This window comes from Diospyros lotus, chromosome 7 (genome assembly GCF_014633365.1).
Source record: "Diospyros lotus cultivar Yz01 chromosome 7, ASM1463336v1, whole genome shotgun sequence".
Classification (NCBI taxonomy): domain Eukaryota; kingdom Viridiplantae; phylum Streptophyta; class Magnoliopsida; order Ericales; family Ebenaceae; genus Diospyros; species Diospyros lotus.
The window spans coordinates 37,536,650-37,560,585 of record NC_068344.1 but is presented as its reverse complement, the minus strand read 5'-3'; the positions used below and the strand labels follow the sequence as shown (position 1 = coordinate 37,560,585).

The 23,936-nt window shown below is 34.9% G+C and overlaps 3 protein-coding genes across 4 annotated transcripts; 2 read left to right on the top strand and 1 right to left on the bottom strand.

Moving 5' to 3' along the window:
* Positions 1 to 931: 931 nt before the first annotated feature.
* On the top strand, positions 932 to 3,086 carry LOC127806885 (beta-amyrin 28-monooxygenase-like). The gene is made up of 4 exons (XM_052344452.1): positions 932 to 1,460; positions 1,651 to 2,162; positions 2,273 to 2,460; positions 2,572 to 3,086. Exons 1-4 carry the CDS (start codon positions 1,021 to 1,023, stop codon positions 2,869 to 2,871), a joined length of 1,440 nt encoding a protein of 479 aa, XP_052200412.1. The 5' UTR covers positions 932 to 1,020; the 3' UTR covers positions 2,872 to 3,086.
* Positions 3,087 to 5,114: 2,028 nt separating this feature from the next.
* LOC127805883 (phospholipase A2-alpha) lies at positions 5,115 to 10,031 on the top strand. Its single transcript, XM_052342710.1, has 4 exons — positions 5,115 to 5,518; positions 5,633 to 5,675; positions 6,165 to 6,290; positions 9,708 to 10,031. Exons 1-4 carry the CDS (start codon positions 5,261 to 5,263, stop codon positions 9,881 to 9,883), a joined length of 603 nt encoding a protein of 200 aa, XP_052198670.1. The 5' UTR covers positions 5,115 to 5,260; the 3' UTR covers positions 9,884 to 10,031.
* A 2,550-nt stretch (positions 10,032 to 12,581) lies between these two features.
* LOC127806762 (methyl-CpG-binding domain-containing protein 2-like) lies at positions 12,582 to 23,678 on the bottom strand. Of its 2 annotated transcripts, XM_052344254.1 has the most exons (6): positions 23,422 to 23,677; positions 22,770 to 22,799; positions 15,042 to 15,764; positions 14,006 to 14,059; positions 13,681 to 13,808; positions 12,582 to 12,962 (listed from the first exon to the last, which is right to left on the bottom strand). In XM_052344254.1, exons 3-6 carry the CDS (start codon positions 15,743 to 15,745, stop codon positions 12,781 to 12,783), a joined length of 1,068 nt encoding a protein of 355 aa, XP_052200214.1. In that variant the 5' UTR covers positions 15,746 to 15,764; positions 22,770 to 22,799; positions 23,422 to 23,677; the 3' UTR covers positions 12,582 to 12,780. The 2 variants fall into 2 exon arrangements, with proteins under 2 accessions (XP_052200214.1, XP_052200215.1); XM_052344255.1 differs by lacking the exon at positions 22,770 to 22,799 and having other exon boundaries at positions 23,422 to 23,678.
* Positions 23,679 to 23,936: the final 258 nt, after the last annotated feature.

Below are 23,936 nucleotides of genomic sequence, written 5' to 3'. Positions count from 1 at the left end.
ACGACCACTATTTTTAGACAGAAAATTATTGGCATATCACTGATTGTGTAGCGGTAATGTAAATATTTAGACATTCCATCACTATGTAACCTATATAATATATATGCATTAATTCATCCATGCATGTTAACTTGCACAACAAATTAAGTTGGCACCTAATGATCGATGCATGAGTTACACATTTAAGTGTTCAATAATGTATGTTCATATCCTATTAGTTATTAATTAATAAGTAACACATAATAAGATATTGTATCATTTATATAATCTAATCCTCAATAATTAAGTAAGAGAGATTCTCAACGATCGAGATCAATAATATATAATTCTCTATGATTGAAGGGTGGGATATTAATTTCTAGTAGTAATAGGTTTAGGATTCTCAAATCGAATAGAAGAGTATTTAGGACGTGGGCATGCAGCTTAATTCTCTGATAAAATGCATGGGAGAGGAGCGTAACACGCGATACGATTAAAATAAGAGAAATATTAGTCACTTTCATATATATATATATATATATGTATATATCTTTCAATCAAAAAACGTCAGAAAAGACTCATAAACTAAGAGGGGACCAAGTCCAGTGGATTTTAATGGGAAGAGAGTGCTATATATGCTACGGTTGCTACCCATGTTTGACTCGAGACTCTCAGTGGCTAGCTACTCAGGTACGTCTTATTGTCCACAGCATATATATATATATATATATAATATCTCAAAGAATTTTATAGATATTTATATATTTATACATGTTTGTATGTATGGATATGTATATTGGTAGAGAACGTACGTAAAAAGACGAAAGATGGTATATATATAAATTGTAAAAACAAAGCTTCACCTAATGTTCAAAGTGTGCATTTTTTGACTGAAATGCATGCTACGTACGGCCTTGGATTGATTGCCTATAAATAGTCGGCCACTCATCCTGCTATATCTCATACAAACTAAAATTATATTTTTCTCTCATTACTAATCAAAGCCAAGCGATCGAGAGGAATTCTACTGATCGATCAGTAATGGAGCTGTTCTACCCCTCCCTGCTTGGCTTCTTCATCGTGATTGTGTCTCTGGTGATGCACCTGCTCTTCTTCTCCTCCAAGCAGAAGGCCGCCGGGAAGCTGCCGCCCGGCAGGACGGGGCTTCCGGTGATTGGAGAGAGCCTGGAGTTTCTGTCCACCGGCTGGAAGGGCCACCCGGAGAAGTTCATATTCGACAGGATTGCAAAGTACTCGTCCAACGTGTTCAAGACCAACCTTCTGGGCTCGCCGGCGGTGGTGTTCTGCGGCTCCGCCGGGAACAAGTTCTTGTTCTCAAACGAGAACAAGCTGGTCCAGGCATGGTGGCCAAGCTCCGTCGACAAGGTGTTCCCTTCTTCTACCCAGACTTCTTCCAAGGAAGAGGCCATTATCCTGAGGAAGATGCTGCCCAATTTCCTCAAAGCCGAGGCCTTGCACCGGTACTGTCAAGATGAATTAATTAGCTAGAATCAGATCATCAGATTAATTTGAATTACGATAGATGAGGATTATGTTATGATTAAGCTTATCATATACATACATATAAATATATATATATATATATAGAGAGAGAGAGAGAGAGAGATTTGTCTCTGAATCCCTACGTGTTTGTTGTGTTTCTTTGATCAGTTACATCGGCATCATGGACGGCATTGCGCAGCGGCACTTCGCAGCGGACTGGGACAACAAGGAGCAGGTGGTGGTTTTCCCGCTCACCAAACGCTACACTTTCTGGCTGGCCTGCCGGCTGTTCGTGAGCGTGGAAGATCCCAACCACGTGGCCAAATTCGCCGATCCTTTCGGCGTGCTGGCGGCGGGGCTGCTCTCGGTGCCGATCGACCTGCCGGGGACGCCGTTTTACAGGGCCATCAAGGCCTCCAACTTCATCAGGACAGAGCTCATCTCCATCATCAAGCAACGGAAGCTGGACTTGGCCGAGGGCAAGGCCTCTCCCACCCAAGACATACTGTCACACATGCTTCTCACCAGCGACGAAAATGGCAAGTTCATGCAAGAGTATGATGTGGCCGACAAGATCTTGGGCTTGCTCATCGGCGGCCATGACACCGCTAGCTCCGCCTGCGCTTCCATCGTCAAGTATCTCGCCCAGCTCCCCGACGTCTACCAACGGGTCTACCAAGGTACATATATATATATATACACAGCAACAGCAACATCAACGTATTAACCCTTAAATATGTATTTATCGAGGTTTTCAACTACTTAATTACATTCATGAATTGATGAACAGAACAAGTGGAAATCGCAAAATCAAAAGCTCCCGGAGAGTTGCTGAATTGGGAGGATATTCAGAAGATGAAGTATTCATGGTGCGTGGCTTGTGAAGTCATGAGACTTGCTCCCCCTCTCCAAGGCGCTTTCAGAGAAGCACTCACTGACTTCATGTACAACGGTTTCTCCATTCCAAAGGGTTGGAAGGTAACTAACATCATTTCTTCTTTCATTCTTTCTTTCCCACCATACATATATACTGCTCTTTCATCCCAAATCGCTGCTCAAACCTCTCCTATATATATAATTTCCATGCAGATCTATTGGAGTGCAAATTCAACCCACAAAAACCCCGAATTCTTCCCCGACCCACAAAAGTTTGATCCTTCAAGGTTCGAGGGGTCTGGACCAGCGCCCTACACCTTCGTGCCATTCGGTGGAGGACCCAGAATGTGCCCTGGAAAAGAATACGCTCGGCTGGAAATCCTCGTGTTCATGTACCATCTAGTGAGGAGGTTCAAGTGGGAGATGGTATTTCCAGATGAGAAAATTGTTGTGGATCCGATGCCGAACCCTGAAAAAGGGCTTCCAATCCGCCTCTTCCCTCACAAAGCTTAAACAATTTCCAACCCAAAGCACAGTTTCTACCACAGTTAGTATTCCGATATTACAGCATTGTTGGCCATCTTGGCAAAAGCTAATAACAAACGTGCAAAAGTGGTGACTAAGTTGTAACAATTGGTATTAAGAAGAAAATGATGACCAAGCCTGGGACGTCTGCATATATCTAAAGAATATATATATATAAACACACTTTAGTGTTTGTTTGGGTAGATTGTGATTCATCTCCATCTGTGATGCAAAGCCCTCCAAAATTAAAAATGTTCTTTATTTTTGTTTTTCTTTAATTTGTATATTAGAAATGAGAAGAACAAGAGTAAACGACAGCTTCTTTGAATAATTTTCTGCTAGTTTTCTGTTAATTCTTGCATGATGTTCATGACTTTCATGGTCAAACTTTGAAGCCCACCAAAGCAAGCATGATGAATTCAACTTAATTACAAGTTAGTTTTAAGATTAAGATTAATTAGCTCTGAGATTTTCTACAGTTTTCCCCTTTGTTTAATGTCCAAATATTATTTTTGTTGTTAGTTAATTTTTTGGGTATTTCTAAGTTACTTTCATTTTGCTTTTTATGTTTTTTCCTTATCTAAATTTTATTTTTTTTAAAGATAAAACTATAACCTATTAAATGGGCAGTTGGATACTCCAAGTCCCTCAACGACTCGTTACTGTCTTTCTCATGTGGGGGTTCCCTAAAAAGTCATAAAGAACATTTTTCAACTTTGGGCTGTTCACAGATTCACCGTTTAATTAAGGGCCAACAAATGGGGCTCCACATATAATAATACCCCATCTGTAGGGCACTGTCCTCTCTGATTCAAGGGACTGTTGTCTATGATCCCTTGGACTATGGACATGTTAGTTCGATTGAAGTAGATGGAGTTTGCTAGGTGTTGGTTTTTTCTTTCATTTTTCGGTCCCATTGGTCTGGGTTGCGGTCAATTGGTGCTGTTGGTACTTCACTCTCTATAAGATGTTCTAGTAGGGTTGTTAATAAGTCGAGCAGTCCACTATTCAGTTCGGTAAGAGTTTATTTATGTTCGATTCGTGTTATAAAGAAGTTATATTTCAGCTCTAATTTGAAACTTGACTTATACACGACTTAAACTTTTATAAAACAAATCTCAACTCGATTCAACTCACGAACAAATTCATGAACGGATTTATGAAATAAATATTTTTATTATTATTTTAATATTTTATTATTTATCCTTGTGTTTGTGACGAAGATATTTATATATGTTTAAACAATGTCATTATATTTGTTTCAAGAATTTATATTTATATTTATTATTTTTTATGTTATCCAAAAATAAGTTTTAATAACTTTAATTTTAAAACAAAAATTCTAGCCCGAGTCGAGCTCGAGCTCGAGCTCGCCAGAATCCTAACAAGCCAAACTTGAGTTGAGTAAAACTTGGTTGGGCTCGACTCAATTATAACCCTATCCTCTAGTTTGTCATCTTATAAATTTGGTTTTACTTATATTTGTTTTAAAAAATAGTATTTAAAACTAAATTTAGATTTTATTAGTTTTGAAAATGCTATTTGAAGGCTAAAATTTCACACTTTGCATTGATATATTGTATTTTGCATCATATTAATACAAACATGCAAGACATCAATGTGCAAGTGTCAAATTAAAGTGTTTAAATAATATTTGTGATGTGTTTCGACGTAAAATATTTTATATTAAAAAATATCTTCTAATATAAACATAGACTTAACCTAATATTTTTTATATTTATATTTTTTAATATAAACATTTTAATATTTTTTAGATATAAACAAACAGTCTTAACCTAATTTGATTTTAATTGAACACCAGACACCTCAAAAACTAATTATAAAATATATATTTAAATAAAAAAAACTAAAAATATTTTAAGTGACAAAAATAAATTCGGAAGATCTCCATATAAATGATGCCATAATCTTTTAAAAGATTTAGAGACAATTTATCTTTGTTATTTGTATCACAAGTATCGTGTCACTAGTTAAGTGGTTCAAAAGCCTTTGTCTGGTTCAAAAGGCTTCGTCATGAGATAATGTCACAACCAAACATCTTTTTTATATAAATAAATACACACATATTAAAAGAGTAGATCGAGTGTTTATAAAGTATTAAATTAATTTAAAAATATATGTTTAGAAGTATAATTGAAATAATAAAAAAAAGTTATAAAAAATGATGAAAATTTAAAAATTAAATTAACTCAAAAATTAAATTTATGAGTATAATTAAAATAATAAAAAAATTAAATGATGGTAAAAAAAAACATGAAAATACGCACATAAAAATATAGATTTTGGGTGCCAAAATTTGAACACGATGACAGTTCACAGATGAAATGAAAGTGGGAGCAGCGGAAGGCAACAAAAGATGTCACGAGACGTAACAAGACAAAGCCCTCTCTTCCTTCCAAGGGCCTCTCCGTCGTCGTCTTCTGCAACTTCCTCCTCTCTTTCTCCATTTTCTCAGAGCCTTTTAAGCAAAACCAAGCTGCTGCTGCTGCTTCGAGAAATGGCGTCATTGAAGTTCTGCTTTGCCCTCTCATTTTCCCTCTTTGCCCTCCACAATTGGGGCATTCCAGTCCGGGCCCTCAGCGTCGGCATTGAAGCGGGATCTGGCCTCTCTCTGGTGAGTTCTCCTCAATTTTCTTCTTCGTCTCCATTAATTACAATTTAACTCCGTTTGTTGGGTCTTTCTCATCTTCATCTCTTCCTTTCCTATCCTTTTCTTTCTTCATTCTAGGGCAAAGAGTGCAGTAGAAAGTGCGAATCAGAGTTCTGCAAAGGTATCTCATGTATTTTCTTTTCCGAATCGGAGAATTGAAACTTGCACCAAATCTGTGGAGAAAATATGTATTGATTTCGCCTTTGGATAGAGTCATTAGTCACATTGTTCGTATATATTTTTGCTGAACCTATTTGGATCAAATGACATCTAATAGATGTTAGAATTTGAAATTCCTGTTTTCAAATGCAATCTAAAGCGAAATAACTGGAGATGGATTCTTGTAATTATAGCAATTCAAACAGATTTCCTCTTCCTAAAACTATACATGGCGGATCATTAACAAATCTTGGAGTTTATTTCTGTAATTGCAAATGTTTTGATAACTCTCTCTCTCTCTCTCTCTATATCATGGGCATGATTTGATTTGATTTGATTTGAAGGTTTAACTAATGGTTGGTGAGTTTTGATTTGGATTATCTTATTCATCTCCGAAATGTTCATAATTTTCTGACTGAGAAAGGGTTGTTTGGGAATGATGAATGGATAGTGCCTCCATTTCTGAGATATGGAAAGTACTGTGGGTTTCTGTACAGTGGATGTCCGGGGGAGAAGCCTTGCGACGGTCTTGATGCTTGTTGCATGAAGCATGATGCTTGCATCCAAGCCAAGAACAGTAAGTCTCTCTTTCATGAATCTTTTCCTTTAATTTCTCTCTTTCATGAATCTTTTCAATGTGCATGATAATAATACATGATTAACTTGTGATATTATGTCACTATTATTTAATGTAATGTGGTACCATAGTTGCATTAAATAAATACTAACATGATTAACGTAACAACTTAATATCACTATTGTATTGAAGATTCTTTTAAGTAAACAGGGGTATTCAAATTTTAGTTCAAATAAAAAAATCAAACCATCTTAATTTAGTCCTCACTAGAGAAATCGCAATTTTCGATTTCTAGTTCAGACCGAAAACTAAGCATGCATACATTTGAAGTTAAATTATTTTGTTGGATCAAATATCGAATGTTAAATTATTATTTATTTTGTTTGGATCAGTGTATACATTAATGTGCATATACTTTTTAAAATTTATATTAAATAAAAATAAAATTTATTTATTGAATCGATTTGAACAGGACAAGATCCCGTCTGGTCCACTAGGTAACTGATCTGACATTTGATCTTCAAGTTAAGGGCTTTTTGATCCCCATCCAGATCGATTTGACACCCCTACATGGGTCTTTTTTTTCCTACCATGCAACTGTTCAATTCTTGTACTTACTTGGAAACCACAAAATCACGATTATTATTTAGTCAAATACATTTTCTATTCCTTATATTTATATTTTTTTTATTTAGAAACTTAAATTTTTTATTATTTCAATTATATCCCCAAACCATATAATTTTAAATTAATTACATACTTCACCATAATTGATATACAATAAAATATCCAAATTATCCTTCATATGCATGCAAACTAATCACTATCTTTATCGGAGCTTCTTTCTTCAGTGGTTGGTGATGAGATAGGTGCATGTCGATAGAAGGCAATAGGCAAAGGCTTTGACAGCAGGCGAATATGATAGGTACAAGCCATCATTGGTCTAGGAAAGCAGAAGGCGAAGAGGCATTTGTCTTCTGCCTTCCCCTACTGACAACTACCTGCACTTGTAGTCTTCGCCTGCCATCAATGCCTTTAACTATCGCCTCTCAATGGCTTGCACATATCTGGTCGTCGAACACTGAAGGAGGAAGCTATGGTGGAGATGGTGATCGGTTTACACGCACATAAAGGATAATTTGGATATTTTAGCACTAGATTTATTGTAATAATATGTGCAATTAACTTAAAAGTGCATAATTTAGATATATAATTAAAATAATAATAAAAATTAATTATTTAATAAAAAAATATATAAATATAAGAGCTAAAATATGAATTTTGCTATTATTATTTGCTTTTATTTTGAATTCTTTTGGCACGTTGCTCTCTTATGTAGCTGTTTGGTTTTGTCTTTTAAAAATTGGGCCAGATAATGTTTGGTTGTCTTTTAAAAATTGGGACATTATCTGGCTGATGGCCCACACTGATGAAATTGTTTTGTCAACAAGGTGGTAAACGCCAACAAGGCAGACAGAGACAACCACCAACCACCATCACTAATTTAATTTTTTTGTATGATTGATGGTACTTTACTCAAGGGCTTCACATAGAAATTTCTTCATAGGGATAAAAATGCATTTCACTCAGATGCAAAATTACTCCTCCCCTACAACCTCCTCCCCCACCTCTCCCTTCCGGTCGTCTGTGGTCTCTAGCAAACTCCAACACTTGTCACATTGATTGCCTTGTCTCACGTCTCGTGTCACTCATCCTCTCTACAGATAGAGAGGAAAGATGTAGCGACGGTCGGCATGAGATGAGATGACAATAGGTGTTGGAGCTTGCTAGAGACGACAACCATAAAAAGGGGAGAGAAAGAACAAGGAAGTTATATGAAAAAGGGGTAATTTTACATTTGGATGACGAGCATTTTTATCATTTTAATTTCTCTCGATAAGCATTTATGTGAGACTCTCTAACAAAATAGCAAGACTTTTTTTTATACTAATTTAAAATATGAAAATACATTCATTGTCATTTCTAATGAATTCCTTCGTACTTTTGTGTAAGATATAAAGGGTCATAAGACCACTTTTGAAGGACGAGAAGGTTAGATATTTATGAGAAATGTTATTTGAATTTTTTTATTTTGATATTTAGGTTAATATCTTATATTAATATATTATATATTTATATGATATATAGTATAATATATTATCGTAGGAGTGCTACTTTTAGTATCAAAGTTAAGTCTATAAATTTGAATTTTTTATTGTTTTAATTAGACCCCTAAACTTATATTTTTTAATTAATTTAGTTCATGTACTTTGAAGTAAATAGAATCTAATGTATATTTCGTCACTTCACTTTATCTTTTTTTTTTTAATACGTAAAAATACATAAATTAAATTGATTCAAAAATACAGGTTCATTGGTGTAATTGAAACAACGAAAAGTTCATATTGACACATAAAAAAAAATGTCAAAAATGCAGGGGTTAAATAGTCTCAAAAATTAAGTTCATGAGTGTAATTGAAATAATGAAAAATTCATGTGACCACACAAAAAAAAAATTATAGTGGCAAAAATATGAATCTGGCTAAAATAAGATATAATAAATATATTGTTTTTGAAAATAATATGTGTTTATTTTACAATGATCAATATTACCTTAGATAAAATTATAAGTAAAAAAAAAAAACTATAAAGTTGTAAATAGAAATAGGTGATGGGGTAAAAAGTTTAAAACAATAATACACAAAATCTTAAGTTTATAAATAAGAATATATAGTGTTGTTGTATAGATATAATAATAAATTTATTTGATTGGAAATGTCGTCGTTAAATCGTCTAAATTTGTAAAAATAAGAAATTAATCAGAGGACACAAAGAGATTCTAGCACAAACATTTTGATAATTAAGTTAAACACTAAAAATGAAAGAAATTGTATTGAAACTAGTATCAGAAATGTATATTTTTATATATAAGTATCTTTTTATTTATAAAGGAATATGAAATAATTTTAATTAATTCAGAATTAGAATTATTACAAATAAAGTTTGTCTTGATTAATCATAATCTGACTGGAATCAAAATTGTTATAGATGACATCTATTTTTATAAATTATGTTTATTTTGCCCCTTTTACAGGTGAAATTTCTGTTAGATGATTGTTTATCTTAATATTCTGTAATCACTTAAAATTAGAATTGATTATCTCTTCACCTTGCATACGAAAAATTGATGTCTTTTAACTTGAGAAGATATTTTGAGCTCTTGGACTTTTAATGGCCCTTTTGTTTATGACACAACACATAGTATTCGAACTCCACCATCAATTGTCATTAAGAAGAAAAGAAATTTTCACTAGTTCATATATATATATGTTTGTATAGATACCCTTTATAAGTGGACGTCGTATATGCATTTAAGATTGAATTTATTATGAATGAAAGTGGTGGATGGTGGTGCAGATGACTACTTGAGCACAGAATGCAGCCAGGATTTTCTAGACTGCATGGCCAGATTTAAGAGGTCAGGGGGACACACATTCAAAGGGAATACATGCTCTGTGGATGATGTTACTAAACTCATCACCACTGTCATTGATGCTGCTTTGCTTGCTGGAAGATACCTCCACAAGCCTTGATAATTCTTCCCCCCCCCCCCCCCCCCCCTCTCTCTTGGATCTCACAAAAGAGAGAGGGGCAAAAGAGAAAAGAAGCCCCCCCCACAAAAAACAAATGCAAGTTGTTTGAAAGATGATATCAGTGGCATTGATGCCTTTGTATTTCTTACATCGAGTGTCTCATTAGATTATCTTTCTCTATTTTTTTTATTTTTTTTTGATCTAGCCCATTTGATTTAATCTAGATTTAATTTTTAAGTTAAGTTACACTTGACACCACGATCCTCTTGAGAATATTTGTGATTCTAAAAAAAATTATTTTGATGATCTCCTAATAATATAATAATATTAAAAATTATTTAAAATTTACTTTCTTTACTTCTTAAAATGCATAATTACTAATTAAATTTTTTGCATTTAAATTTAAAAAATATTTTTTTTTCAATTGACAATATAGCAGAAGAAAAAAATTTAAAAACATAAGAGTTGAATAAGTAAAAAATATGAAGAGTAAACAGTCCTGTGAATTAAAAAGTTATTAATTTGCTTTTATTTTTTTCTTTAATACTTAGACCAGTGCAAATTGTTTAAGTAAAATTTTTATCGTTCAAAGAATCATTTCATCAACTTGTCCTTGTAAAATAATGCCATTTCTTGCCTTTTTTGTTATGTTAATTACTGATTTATACATCATTATTCATTGCCTAGCACTGAAAAATTATTCGTAAATTTAAGAAATTGAAGATCTATTCATTTAAATGATACCTTATTATTTATTGCTTAACATTAAAAAATAATTCATAGATTTGAGTAAATATGGAACTCTTCATCTTAATGACACCTTACTATTTATTGCCTAACAAAAGTATGTGAACTTGAAAAGTTGAAGGCCTTCTCATTTAAATGAAATAATAAAATAAATAAAACATAAATTCAAAATATAAAACTATCATAAAATAAAATTAGTGATTTTGCATTTTAAAAATAAGAAATATAATAAATTCTAAATAATTAGGTATCAAAATAATGATTTTGGGCATCCTATTTTTTAGAGGCCACTAGCCTTGCCTTAAACCGGCACTGCTTGTCTATATTGCATAGAAACATCTCATAGGAGTCGTTTCCTCATTTTCGAAACGTTTCTTATTCCTGTTTCGAATCTTATTTATGCTTATTTTTTTAAAAAAATGTCTGTATCCACATTTCCATTTCTTATCGAAAATGTTTCCCATTTTCGTGTAACATAGTTGCTTGCCACCCACTTTTTAAATGTTGCTATAAATACAGGGAGTATATCTTACTTTTTAAAAATTACACTAACCACTCTTATTATTCAAAAATTATTTCACATTAATCCTTGAGACTAGATTTTTATTACATAATAGGCACACAAAAAAAAAGAAAAAAAAAAGTTCATAAGACATTTTGCGCTTTGCACAAAAAGAAAAGCTTTTTTTTATCAAAAAAATCCAAATTAAAACTATAAACAAATTATTTTTTAAAATAAACCACAGTAGATCCACAAAAATCACATTTAAAGTTCTTGTTTTTTAATAGTATGGTGGATTGATGAGAGAGTATCTTAATTTTGGATGAAGTTATGTAACTACCTCTTTATTTAAACTCCTTAGAAGTAACCAATGTCTCAGTCTAAACCAAAATTTGATCTAAACATATTAGACTCAAGTAAAACACTCGACTAATGACTAAATCCAGATCCCAATCCATATCCAAATCTCCACCATCTCTTGCTAAGATCACCCCATGGACCACATGACATGGTCATTGCCATTCACGACTTTACAAAACACACACATAAAGGAACAAATTTCAAGAGACAAGTACATTATTTATTGTATACTATTACTCTACTAGAATGAGATCACCATAAAATGAGCTATCAATGAAATAGGAGTTCAGGAGTTAGCACCTAAATGGACTTTTTTTTTGCCCACTTCCTCTGCCAGTTATATATAGTTGTATATATATTATTTCTTTCAATTTGATAAAATGTTCTTTCAGTTTAAAGCTGTAGAGTATCTTGATTTTCATAATGAAATTCTTATTTATAGAAAGAAAAAAAAATAAGCTAGCAATGTGGCCATAAAGTCCTTATGATAACCCAGAAACAAAAATCAAATTTCATTTTAATCTAAATGACAAAATGAATTATTCAACCAACTTCCAAACCAAAGCAGTTACCTGTTTTTCACCCTACTATATGACATATAATGTAAGTATATCCAAGTACGAAACAAGAATCTAAGGACAAGATGGTAGTTTCAACTAGTCACTTCTTTTAAAATGTCTAAACACATCCAGAAACTGAAGATAAATCAATATGATGAAAGGTTTGAGACCAAACAATATAATGATTACAATACCAAAAAAGAAAAAGAAAAAACAGAACATAGACTGAGTCTAACAAAGTTCTAGTACTACTGTTAATGGGGAAAGAGTCGGATTCAATATAAACTGAACTGAAAGACGAAATCTATTCACAGCAGTGATAGTTAATTAATCCATATCCAGCACAGTGGTTTAAGACCAAACAACATGATTACAGTACCCACAAAACAAAACAAAACAAAACAAAAAAACAGAGCATAGATCAATTCATTCATGTATCAAAGTTTCAGTAATATTGCTAATGGGGCAGGTCTCAAATTCAATGTCCGCAAGCTATTCCCAGTACTACTTCTAATGTGGTGGTCTCAAATTCAATATAAACTAAAATGTATAGACTTTCTTATATATATATGTATATATAAAACCCAAACCACAGTCAACATTTTATCTCTTCATTATAAGTACATAAAGAGGGAGAAGGGGAGAAAAGGGAAGTTGAATCCATGATGGAACGAGATGTCATGTACCATGGTAAAATGCCAATTACCAAAAAGGGGACAAGGAAAGACCTAGAGATCAGGTGCACTAGCGAACATCTGATCCGCAGGGCCTCCCCTCATCTTCTTATGAGGCCTGCCAACAGCTCCAGATGATGAAGCATCAAAATATGGAGTAAGCGCTGGCACCACAGCAAGCTGCAAGTCTGTGTTTGCATCTGGAACGGACGGAGGAGCAATGGAAATGGGCTCAACTGCAGCAGAAGTCAATCTCAGAGTTAGTCCAATAGTGGGTCTATCACAAGTACTTCAAGGTTTACCAAAAGTCAGGCTATGAAGTACACAGTTCAGATGGTAAATAAATGTTTTTTCTCTTCAAGTTCAGGCTGACAAAATTGAAATGAATTCACCGACCTTTTTATTGAATAAACAACTGAGGCAGCTTTAGGTTGTAGGCATTGTAACCTATTAGGGAGAAGCAATTGGGAAGGCTGGGGAAGGGCCAAGAAGGCAGTGTGAAAAAAACCACCTTCTTGTTGTCTTAGAAAGGTTTGCAGAAAACACTTCCCAGTGGGTGCTTCTCAAGATCTAAATCAGGTTTATCAGTATAAAGTTCTTGGTCAATTCATCTACACCTAAGATGAGTTCAAGTTGCCAATTATATGCCATCCCACGTTGAAAGAAAATTGTTAAATCCATTTTTCGAAAGTTTTTTTCTGGACAAAAACCAATATTTGAAGTCTAGCTCTTAAAAGACATAAAAAATAACAAGGACGGTTCATTTCAATAGGATGTAAATTGGAAATGGTTTTTTCTAGTAAGGTAACAATAATATCACCATGATTTCAGATGGAATATTGACTTGAAACAATACTTCAATAGGTGGAAAAGAATGAATTAATCTGGTCATCCCCTATAGCAATAAGAACAATACAAACTCATCCAGAAAACAGTGACCATGCTTTTACATACCGTCAAAAGGTTCGTTCGAGCGACGGCGCTTCCTCACATAGTTTTCATCCAAGGGACTTGGTGTTCGAAATGAAAATTGCGACACATTGACGCCACGCTTCATGTACACTGGATTTTCCTGCAAGTACCTGGACAATCACAAACATCAAGGACTAAAAAATAAACAAAAATTATATGACCAGAAATAAAAGAAAACCTTTCTTTACATCTTAAAATACCATCAAATAATACTTCTCCGCTTCATTTTGCCACTGAGACTAAACATGATAGGAAAACACAAAGCGCATAGCAATACCATCATGGTAGCACAATTAGACGAAAATACCTTTCAATCTCAATTGTCGATCTGAGTCTCTTGCCTCCTGGTGCAACATAATACCTGAAACCCATAAAACATAAATATTATGATCAAGAGATTGAAAGGAATAGGGTAGAGGGAAATGAAAATGGCAATAGAAGGGATGAAATCCTGATAAATATCATAATACGGCTAATGAAGCATGTAGGAAATTTTCATTGCCTATATCAATTAAATTGTTATGAAGCCACGAATGCATTTGGGAGCATTACCAGGTATAAGCCCTCCTTCAAGCAAATGCACACAAAAATACAGAAATGAGAAGATGAAAGCATGTCAAGGATGCTTCATGTTAGGATTCATGCCTGTATCCAGCACTTACTGGACAAGAACAATTATCAAATATGTCAGGGTACATGTCAGACATGCCAAATGACATTCTTACTTTTTTTTTATTATCATTTTTTTCTGGCATGTCTCAGACACACAATAAACACTAGTGTCCATTGGCTGAATTCATGATAAACATGAGCCAATGAAGTAAAGACATGCCTGAGGACACAGAAAGGATTTTTAATATAACTTTTAAAACATTTGGGGAACAACTTCAGGTTAAGGAATAAAAACACAAAAGTGAGTGTGATGCTAAAGCCTTTCTCAATTCGGTTTTATATAAATGCAGAAGCAACCTACATTATTCCTTCCCTTCATAAGCGTTTCACGGAAGTGGGAATGTTCTAAAACTGACATCAGATCTTGTTAAAACACCACAATTGGTCAATAAAGTTTCTAGACCCTAGCAGCCAATGCATGAAAGCCTCAAATAAATCAGTTATTAATAGTCACATAAGGAAATGCTTGCTTTCTCTTAAGATCACTTCCAGACCTGGCAAGGCTCTACAAAAGGATGAGAAGATATTAGTCACTTTTTTATGTTGCCTTTCTCACGGAAATTGGAGCCCAAAAGCAAGAGAACAAGGTGGGTAGAAGGCTACTATATTCACATGGTATTCTTTCGCTGCAAAAGGAAGAAAAAAAAACAAAAATAGATGGGGATACATACACATCTGCAAACTTGGTGCCTCCTTCACCTCTGATCCTTAAAAGCCGCTGCCACCCAGGAGGAGGCCGAGGAATATTAGGTTTATCAATTGCCCAGAGTCTACTGCCATCTTGAGAAATGTCAGTTGGATCTTCACATGATACATCAGGGCGCCATTCACGAGCTGTTTCACACACAAAAGGCTGCTCTAAAATATGTTCACGTATTTCCTCGTACTTCTCCTTTGAAGTGAGCCTCCATTTCAGGCAGTTGGCACACTGGACTGTAAAAGCCCCTACAGTTGGCACTGCTCTATAAGAGCGTTCAGAGTTGACAATGCTTCGGTTAGGTGGGGTTTGGTACTCGTTCGGATCAGGAACTGCTTCAACATCACCCATACTGTTAGCAGCAGGATCATAAAGCGCCACTTGCAATGCATTTGGGGCAACATCAGACTCGCTGTTCTTATCAACAGCACCTTGCAATTGGTGTTGTGAACCATTAGACTGGCCACCCTTATCCACTGCACTTTGTTGCAATTGGTTTTGCAAACCATTAGGCTGAATGTCCTTATCCACAGCACTCCGGTCTTCTCCCTCCTTTTGAATACCCACACCTATCCGCTGATGGGGAGAGTCATATGGTTGATCTGGTAAAGTAGAAGTGTTGAACTCATTTTCTTCTCTTTCCACCCCTGAGGTAAGTTTTGTAGAATGATCGTCCATATGACTATATCCAAATCACCTGCCATACAACAACTAATCAGCATACTAGACATCATTTACCCACAAATCTTCTGAGTTGTCAAAGATAAATGCAAGAGGCACTACTTGATTAGCATGTTTCACAATTGTCTCCATAAATTATAAAAAGATGAAAAATCATTCCAACAAATTAAAACCATCGAAGAATGAAAATGTCTCCTTCCAAGGTGTCACCTCCACCATGTTCAAACCCAAAAAAGTTTAACAGTAAGCCCTTGCAACCAGAATTGAAGGAAAAGAAAATAAAGAAACTAATTAATTCAGATGTCACAAATAGTTAGCTCAATAAGCTGATAATAAGGTCCAACAAACCACAAAGCCTGTATCACAATCAAATACAGAGGCAAGTCACATAGGAGTTCAAGAACTACCTAAAAATTAAGTGATATCAGTGAGAAGATGCAATTAAACACTACAAAGGAGCGGATAAACTACCAGAGAGTAAAAAGATACCATCGAGTAAATAACATCTATAGTGTTGGTACCAAACCAAAAAAACTGGAAAACACTGAAAAGGTAAGCACAAATTAACTAAAGGAATATTAGAGAAGGTACATCAATAGCTTGAAATCCTATAGCCAATCGTTTAAAGTTTAAACATTTGTTAGACATAAAAAATAATCCTTCATTCACTATTATGTCTCCTTTCATGATGCAAACTGTGGAAGCAGAAAGAACATGTAAGCCATGCATAAACTTGTTAAAACTTAAAACAGAATACAAGTTTTCTTATCCCTTGCTAAAAATAACTGATCTCCACATAGAAGTGTACCTTTATCCTCAAAATTCCTCCAGTCTGACTCTCTTTTCTCATATAATGTAGAGTTGGAACAACCTAACATCTAACTGCTACATTTCAAGACTAGGCTATTAGGAATCTCAGCCTTCCATCTAAATCTCAAAGTAGGGATATAATTATGAAATTGTCCAAAAAATATATCAAATGGACAAATAAATCAGTAAAATATATAATAAATTTGAGTTTTCAGCAGCCACTTTTGACCAATCTAAAATTCAGAAGATTGTGAACAGTATCAGAATGGTCCTGAGTAGATGGAGATCTGCAAATAGTAGCAACCAGCACGTGACTACAAAAAATGCTTCAGGAACAAAAAAGCGATAGAACCAAGGTAATCAAGGTTAGAAGGGAGCACCAGAGTGGATTCTTTTTCATTCCTCAAGGGTTTTGATAACAAAGAGCAGGAATCTTTTCTAACGAGAGGAACAAACCCCTGTTATAGGTTACTGGCCTACTCCTTGCCCCAAGGCAAAAGGAGCCAAGGGAGAACTAGTCCCCTCCTCCTTGATCAACTGTATGGATAGAGAATTAAACTCCATACTTAAGGGTTTTGACAACAAAGAGCATGAATCTTTTCTAACTAGAGGGACAAGCTCCTTTTATAGGTTACTGGGCCTACTCCTTGCCCCAAAGCAAAAGGAGCCAAGGGACAACTGATCCCTCCTTGGTCAACAGTATGGGCAATTAACCTCCGTAATTGCAGTCTCTGGATCTGTTGAGCTGCCTTTCCTAAGTTGATTGGATATCATCTTCAAGAATTCAAGGGTAGGCACTTTGTCCTATGATGCCAAAAGATTGGGGAAGGTTTCTTTTATCTTTTAGTGCCCTTCTCTCTTCAATTGATTGAGGCATGTATCACTCTTCACCATCAAGTGGAAGGGAGCAAGCACCTTAATAAAACTCTTGAATCCAGCCTAAATGAAACCATGAGGATTCAGAGTTTGGGCCCTTAAAATGCAGCCTATAATCTGGGAAAAGAAGGGCAATCATCTCTTGGGGAAACAATACACTTGTGTGGTTTTTGAACTGTGCTGCAAGGAAAGTCTACAAGCATGTTATAAACAATTAGAGAGGACCCTATGCTCCCCGTCTGATAAAAGGTAACAGTACTTCCCTCAACCAGGATGAGTTAGTCCCTTTCAAGTAGAGGTGGGGAAAGAATACATATAGCTCACAAAGCAACCTTGTGAATCGGCCCATGGTGTTATCATATGCTTCAATGGCCCAGAGCACCATGTGGCATGCTAGAGTGCCACAACAATGAAGTTGTTAGGCCACATGCAGTTTGCAGGTTGTGCAATGCGGGTTTACTGATGTGTGCACCAAAAAAGTCTTACTCAAAAGAGCATAGAATATAAAAAGGGAAATTAACTTTAATGCAGTCAGAAAGATTTTTTTTTTTCTTCTTATTTAGCATCATCAACAGCCAGGAGGGGTAGTCTGATACAGAACACAATAGCTACTGAAAATGGAAATTTTTAAATATAAGGAAACAAGTACCTTCAAGGAATGTTTTAAATTCCATTCCATACAAGATGAAATTTGGAACAATTATTGTACTAACCATTCCAGTTAATGTACCAGCCGTATTACCTTGGTACTGGAATACCACTGGTACATTAACTGGAATGGTTAGTACAATAATTGTTCTAAATTTCATGGAATACCACTGGTACAGTTTTGTAGTTTGAAAGCTTACTTTGCGGATTTTTTTTCAAAGATAATACCATGGAAAAAAATTCCTAAAATACTACTAACCTTAAACTATTTTCCAGAATACTACTCTAGCTTAGACATTAACACAATTCAAGCAGGAAGCACTGGTTCAACTCACGGTTCTTTCAAAGAAATATTAGTTCAACCATTTCCAGAATACTACTGTAGCTTAGACATTAACACAATTCAAGCAGGAAGCACTGGTTCAACTCACGGTTCTTTCAAAGAAATATTAGTTCAACCAACGGATCTTTCAAATAAGTGTTGGTTCAACCAGGGGTGTTCTCTTCGTTGTAGCCAAACTGGAAGAGTCAGCGGCGTTTTTGAAAATAGTGTGGGTTAGTAATATTTTGGGAAATTTTTTAAAAAATAATAATATTTTTTTGTGGGCGAGAAAAGAAAACTTACTTAGGGATACTGGGACTCAAGTCCTTGTTGCAGGATCTGGAAGTAATCACAAACTCTGAGAGATCGGGCAAAGAAGAAACGTCGCAAAGAAGTAGTCAGTCACGGCGGCTACATTGACTGACAGTGACAAAGACAGCACGGAAGCAGCGACAGCAGATGGCAGCAGTGGCTGTTTAGGATTAGGGTTATGGCTCTAATACCATGTTTGAGAGGAAATAAAGAGATAAATATTTTATTCATAGTTAGGTATATATACAATTCTACAAGGTACAACTAAGGTATGTACCACTATAAAGCTATATCCTTCTAACAAATAGAAATGATTGAAGATCGAGAATTCATGTAGTTAACCCCACCTTGTGGGTTAAGGCTTATGATTGTTGTTGAAGATAGCGAAGAGAGAGCAGAATGATTTGGTCATACTCTTAAAGACACAGCTTTAGTCCTTTTAGGATAAAGCAATTACTGTATTTGGCATTTAAGGAGACACATAAGGAATTAATAGTTCATGAGTCAAACCAGCTATCCTCCCCTAATCACACTGTAGCATCCATGCATCTGAGCTAAAGTGACAAGTGGCAATTAGCACAGTAGACTCCAACCTACCGAAAACTGGTAGCATCCTCAAAGGATCAGCTAATCAACCAGTACAGATAAATCAAAAGATTCCTCATACACAGTACATGCAGTATATACCGTTATCATGCTGGAACACTTCCTTTTTTTCATAGGTTAGAGCTTTCCTTTTTTTTCTTTTTCCTCTGTAGTGTCAGGTTGGTGGGGATATTATGTGATGCATTTTCCAGTATTTGGTTAATTTAAGTGATTAATAACAGGAAAAATCAGAAATATTCATAATATTTACTCATGTCTACAGGTGTAAGTTCCAGGTTTTAATAGGTCAGCACCGTATTGTTATTCTTCTTCCTTGTGTCCCCAGATTGTACCCCACTTTAAAACCTTCTCCCATCTCTCTCTTTTTTTTTTAATTAGAATTTGAGTTTTATTGTTTTATTGACAAGGAACCTTTCTGAGGCAAGCCATATTGCTCTAACAGCCGCAAAGTAAGCGATGAGAATCATGGAGGGCCGACTAACAATGATGCAATTGAATCAATCAATCCAGTCAGCCGTGTCAGAATTGGATGAATACTAATTCCTTTTTTACTAGGATTCTTGTTTAGCAAGTTATTTACTTATTTCCTATGTAATTTAGGATTGGGTTAGTTTTATTATTCCAACTTGTAGTTGGATTAGTTTAGTTTTGTTATTCCAACTTGTAGTTGGACTGGGTTACTTTTGTTATTACTACTTCTATTTGGATTGGGCTAACTAAAATCCATTAGATTTAGGATTTAGTTTATGACTAGGTTTAGGATTTTTATTAGTTTTCAAGTAAATTTAGGATTTAATTATTTTTTCCATTGAAAACATTGGAGGAAAGAAGATTATGAATTGAATTTAAGAGATTTCTCTTTTTTCTATCTTGTTCTTCAATAAGCAAAACTTCGAACTTATCAAAGGATTTCTTTGTGGCATTCAAGACTTCGAACTTATCAAAGATCTAAGCAGTCTTTGTGGCATTCAACAACACAATTCTTGGTTCTTGGTTCTTGTTTCTGCATATCAAGGGGTCTAGATTTTAACATAATCTAGGTTCTTGGTTCGTGAATCAACGGGTCGAGAATTCTTTGTCTTATATCCGATTTTGGTTTTTCTGGGGTTTGTTTCAATCTTTTGTGGGTTCCTTTGGCTTCATTCCATCGCGAGTTCGCATCAGTTGGTATCAGAGCACCGGATCGCGTATCAGTTGCCTTACATCAAAGCTTTGGTTCTAAAATCGGGTATTATCTATCCTTTTTTTCTTCTTCTTCTTTTTTTCATTCCGATATCAAAATAATATGATTGAAAGTTTGGAAAGGAGGCAACCACAAAAATTTCCTCATGCTAAGTGGCAACATAGGCGTGATGTTTGGGCTGAATTTGAGGAAGAATTAAAATTCATGAGAGTGTTGTTGAAACGTCTAGAAGAAGAGAAGATCAAAGTGGAGAGTGAAAAAAAGGAGTTGATTGAAAGGGAGAGGGAGAAGAAACATGAGATTGAGAGTACAGAAAAAGGTGAGGATGATAGTGGCAATCAAAATGTTCATACTATTGAGGTTGAAGAAAAAGACGAGGGCGAGATAAAAAGAAGTCTCATTGTTGAAGAAAGTGAGGTTGAGAAGGCTCTCATGAAAAATCAACAAATAATTTTACATGAGTACGAGGAGCCCTATGAAACTAACAAATCCTTCTCAAGTTTGGTTAATTCTTTGTTGTAGGATTTCGAGGATGTGGACTTTGAACTCGGCGAACCATTCCAAGTGCTTGGGAAGATTCATGATTATGTCGGCAAGCTAATCGTTCTAGTTTACGATTTGAGGACAAATCATCTTGAAGAGGGAGGGAATGATGAGAATCATAGGAGGGCCGACTAACAATGACACAATCGGATCAGTCAATCTAGTCAATCGTGTCAGAATTGGATGAATACTAATTCCTTTTTTACTAGGATTCTTGTTTAGCAAGTTATTTACTTATTTCCTATGTAATTTAGGATTGGGTTAGTTCTATTATTCCATCTTGTAGTTGGATTAGATTAGTTTTGTTATTCCAACTTGTAGTTGGATTGGGTTACTTTTGTTATTACTACTTCTATTTGGATTGGGCTAACTAAAATCTATTAGATTTAGGATTTAGTTTATGACTAAGTTTAGGATTTTTATTAGTTTTCAAGTAGATTTAGGATTTAATTATTTTTTCCATTAAAAACATTGGAGGAAAGAAGATTATGAATTGAATTTGAGAGATTTCTCTTTTTTCTATCTTGTTCTTCAATGAGCAAAACTTCGAACTTATCAAAGGATTTCTTTGTGGCGTTCAAGACTTCGAACTTATCAAAGATCTAGGCAGTCTTTGTGACATTCAACAACACAATTCTTGATTCTTGTTTCCGCATATCAACGGGTCTAGATTTTAACATAATCTAGGTTCTTGGTTCGTAAATTAACGGGTCGAGAATTCTTTGCCTTATATCCGATTTTGGCTTTTATGGGGTTCGTTTCAATCTTTTGTGGGTTCCTTTGGCTTCATTCCATCACGAGTTCGCATCAATTGGTATCAGAGTTCCGGATCTTGTATCAGTAAGCCCCAAATACCAACAATTATCCACAAACTGCTCGCATCAATTAACCAAGGTACTGACTTGAACCAAGGTATCCAAGTTTAGGGCTAATCTTACGGTTCAGCTCCCATTCCACTGGCTGCATTATGCAGGTTTCAAATTTTGTGTAGTATTCTTCTCAATTCCAAATTGATAGAGATCAAGGGATCAAGAATTAGTTTCTTAGGATTCTAGTTTATTTAGAAGATTTCTTCCATTTGGATACAGTTTTATATTAGTTCATCACAGTTACAAGTAATAAGCAAATGTGGCATGTTGAATTCAGTTTTTTTTTTTTTTTTTTTTTCTGATTGTTGTTGAATTGAGTTCTAGGTTGGAATTTTTTTTTTTTTTTTCTCCTTTTATTTTCTCTCTGCTATTTGGTTCTTCCCTTTTGTCTTTCTCCTTAATGCCTTCCTCTGCCCACCCCCGCTTTCTCTGCCTACTTCTTTCTGCCACTCTCAGTTCTTCTACATCCAGCCTCACCATTCCCCGTCTCTTTCTATTAGTCTGGCTCTTACTCCTCTCTTTTTTCATAACAACATATGAAACAGACAACTAGTTATGTAAATAATACCAAATTCCTGATTTGGAAAAAATAACAATCATCAGGTAGAAATTGCATAATTCTCAAACAAATAAGAAGTTTGTCTTATTAACCGTTCCAGCCGCAAAAAGCACAAAGTACTCCTTAACACAAATGGTAGCATCTACTCCATTTATGATCAAAGAAGTTCCCTACAATGCATAGATAAATAGCTACACCAAATAATTTGCAAACGAAAAGTTAAATATCCTACAGCACCAAAAGCGATACCATTTTCTGCAGATTATTTCCAACATTAAAAGGTAACAACTGACCTTTAAAATCTGGATGTTTTGATTTCCACCCTGTATATCAAGCAATAAATAGTTTCAGGGAAACCAATTTTATACATTAATTATCATACGCATACACACGGACAAAACACAAATCCGACATAAAAGGCATGCAATTTATAAAAGTAAATCAGCTGGAGACAAGACATTTAAAACCAGCATCTATTAACAACTGAAAAATGGAAAACAACGATAAGCACAGCTATCGCCATGTTAAAGAGCATACAATCGCCCAACAGAAATCATTACAACCAAGCGAAATTTTAACACCGTGGAAAATGAACACATGGCTCAAGATTTTCAAATCATCCCAACAGCACGGCCCCGCGAGAACAACACATTCGGGCTCGATAACCTATTCTTTTACGGTTTTACCATCCTTAGCCAAGAAAAGACCTTATAAATGAACAAATCCAAATCACATCCGCGATAATCACCGCAACTAACAAAAGAAACTTCACAAATCATTCAATTCACCACCATTCCGGCATCAAAAATCACCACAACACGCGTACAACCTCGCTGTGCAACAGATATATATATAGATAGATAGATAGATAGATAGATAGATATTAAATTGACACACCAAACCGATCCAATCCACAAGTCTCCCCAAATATATGCATACACTCACCCAACGGTAAGAAGAGGGATCTCAGCTACCGATCATCGGAAATGATCGGCGAATAATGTCGGAAACTGAGCTGATTTCTACCTTACAGCAACAATTTTCCCGCCCGTTTGCCGTCAATCTTACACTAAATGTATCGATTCGCGGATGTCAGCGTTATCTTCGAGGTCGGAAGGAGGAACGGCGGGGATATAGAAATACGAGATCGGAGAGAGAGATAGAGGAGAGAGTTTTAAGACATTGCAACTGAAACCGGGGGATGAAATATTGATTTATATATTTAAATAATGATAATTCTATCAAACCAAAAAGTCGAAAATAAGTCGCCGAGGAGTATTTGTATTTGAGGAGTAAATGAAACTTCCGCTACAGAATACGGAAAGCGCTATGGATAATAAAAATGTATTTTTAATAATATTAAAATAAAAATTTTAAATTTAAAAGAAATATCATAATAGATTAAGTTTGAAAAGTCGAATCACTATAAATTATTATCTTTTACTATTATTTTTTATTTT

Bases quoted from the DNA above. Each gene is read 5' to 3' on its own strand.
- LOC127806885 (XM_052344452.1), top strand. From the start codon at position 1,021: ATGGAGCTGTTCTACCCCTCCCTGCTTGGCTTCTTCATCGTGATTGTG. The intron at 1,461-1,650 runs GTACTGTCAAGA...TTCTTTGATCAG, and splicing joins AAAGCCGAGGCCTTGCACCG to TTACATCGGCATCATGGACG. The intron at 2,163-2,272 runs GTACATATATAT...ATTGATGAACAG, and splicing joins CTACCAACGGGTCTACCAAG to AACAAGTGGAAATCGCAAAA.
- LOC127805883 (XM_052342710.1), top strand. From the start codon at position 5,261: ATGTCACGAGACGTAACAAGACAAAGCCCTCTCTTCCTTCCAAGGGCC. The intron at 5,519-5,632 runs GTGAGTTCTCCT...TCTTCATTCTAG, and splicing joins CGGGATCTGGCCTCTCTCTG to GGCAAAGAGTGCAGTAGAAA. The intron at 6,291-9,707 runs GTAAGTCTCTCT...ATGGTGGTGCAG, and splicing joins TTGCATCCAAGCCAAGAACA to ATGACTACTTGAGCACAGAA.
- LOC127806762 (XM_052344255.1), bottom strand. From the start codon at position 15,745: ATGGACGATCATTCTACAAAACTTACCTCAGGGGTGGAAAGAGAAGAA. The intron at 14,060-15,041 runs GTATGTATCCCC...TATGGGTTTCAG, and splicing joins GGCACCAAGTTTGCAGATGT to GTATTATGTTGCACCAGGAG. The intron at 13,809-14,005 runs GTATTTTCGTCT...GTGATTGTCCAG, and splicing joins TCGACAATTGAGATTGAAAG to GTACTTGCAGGAAAATCCAG.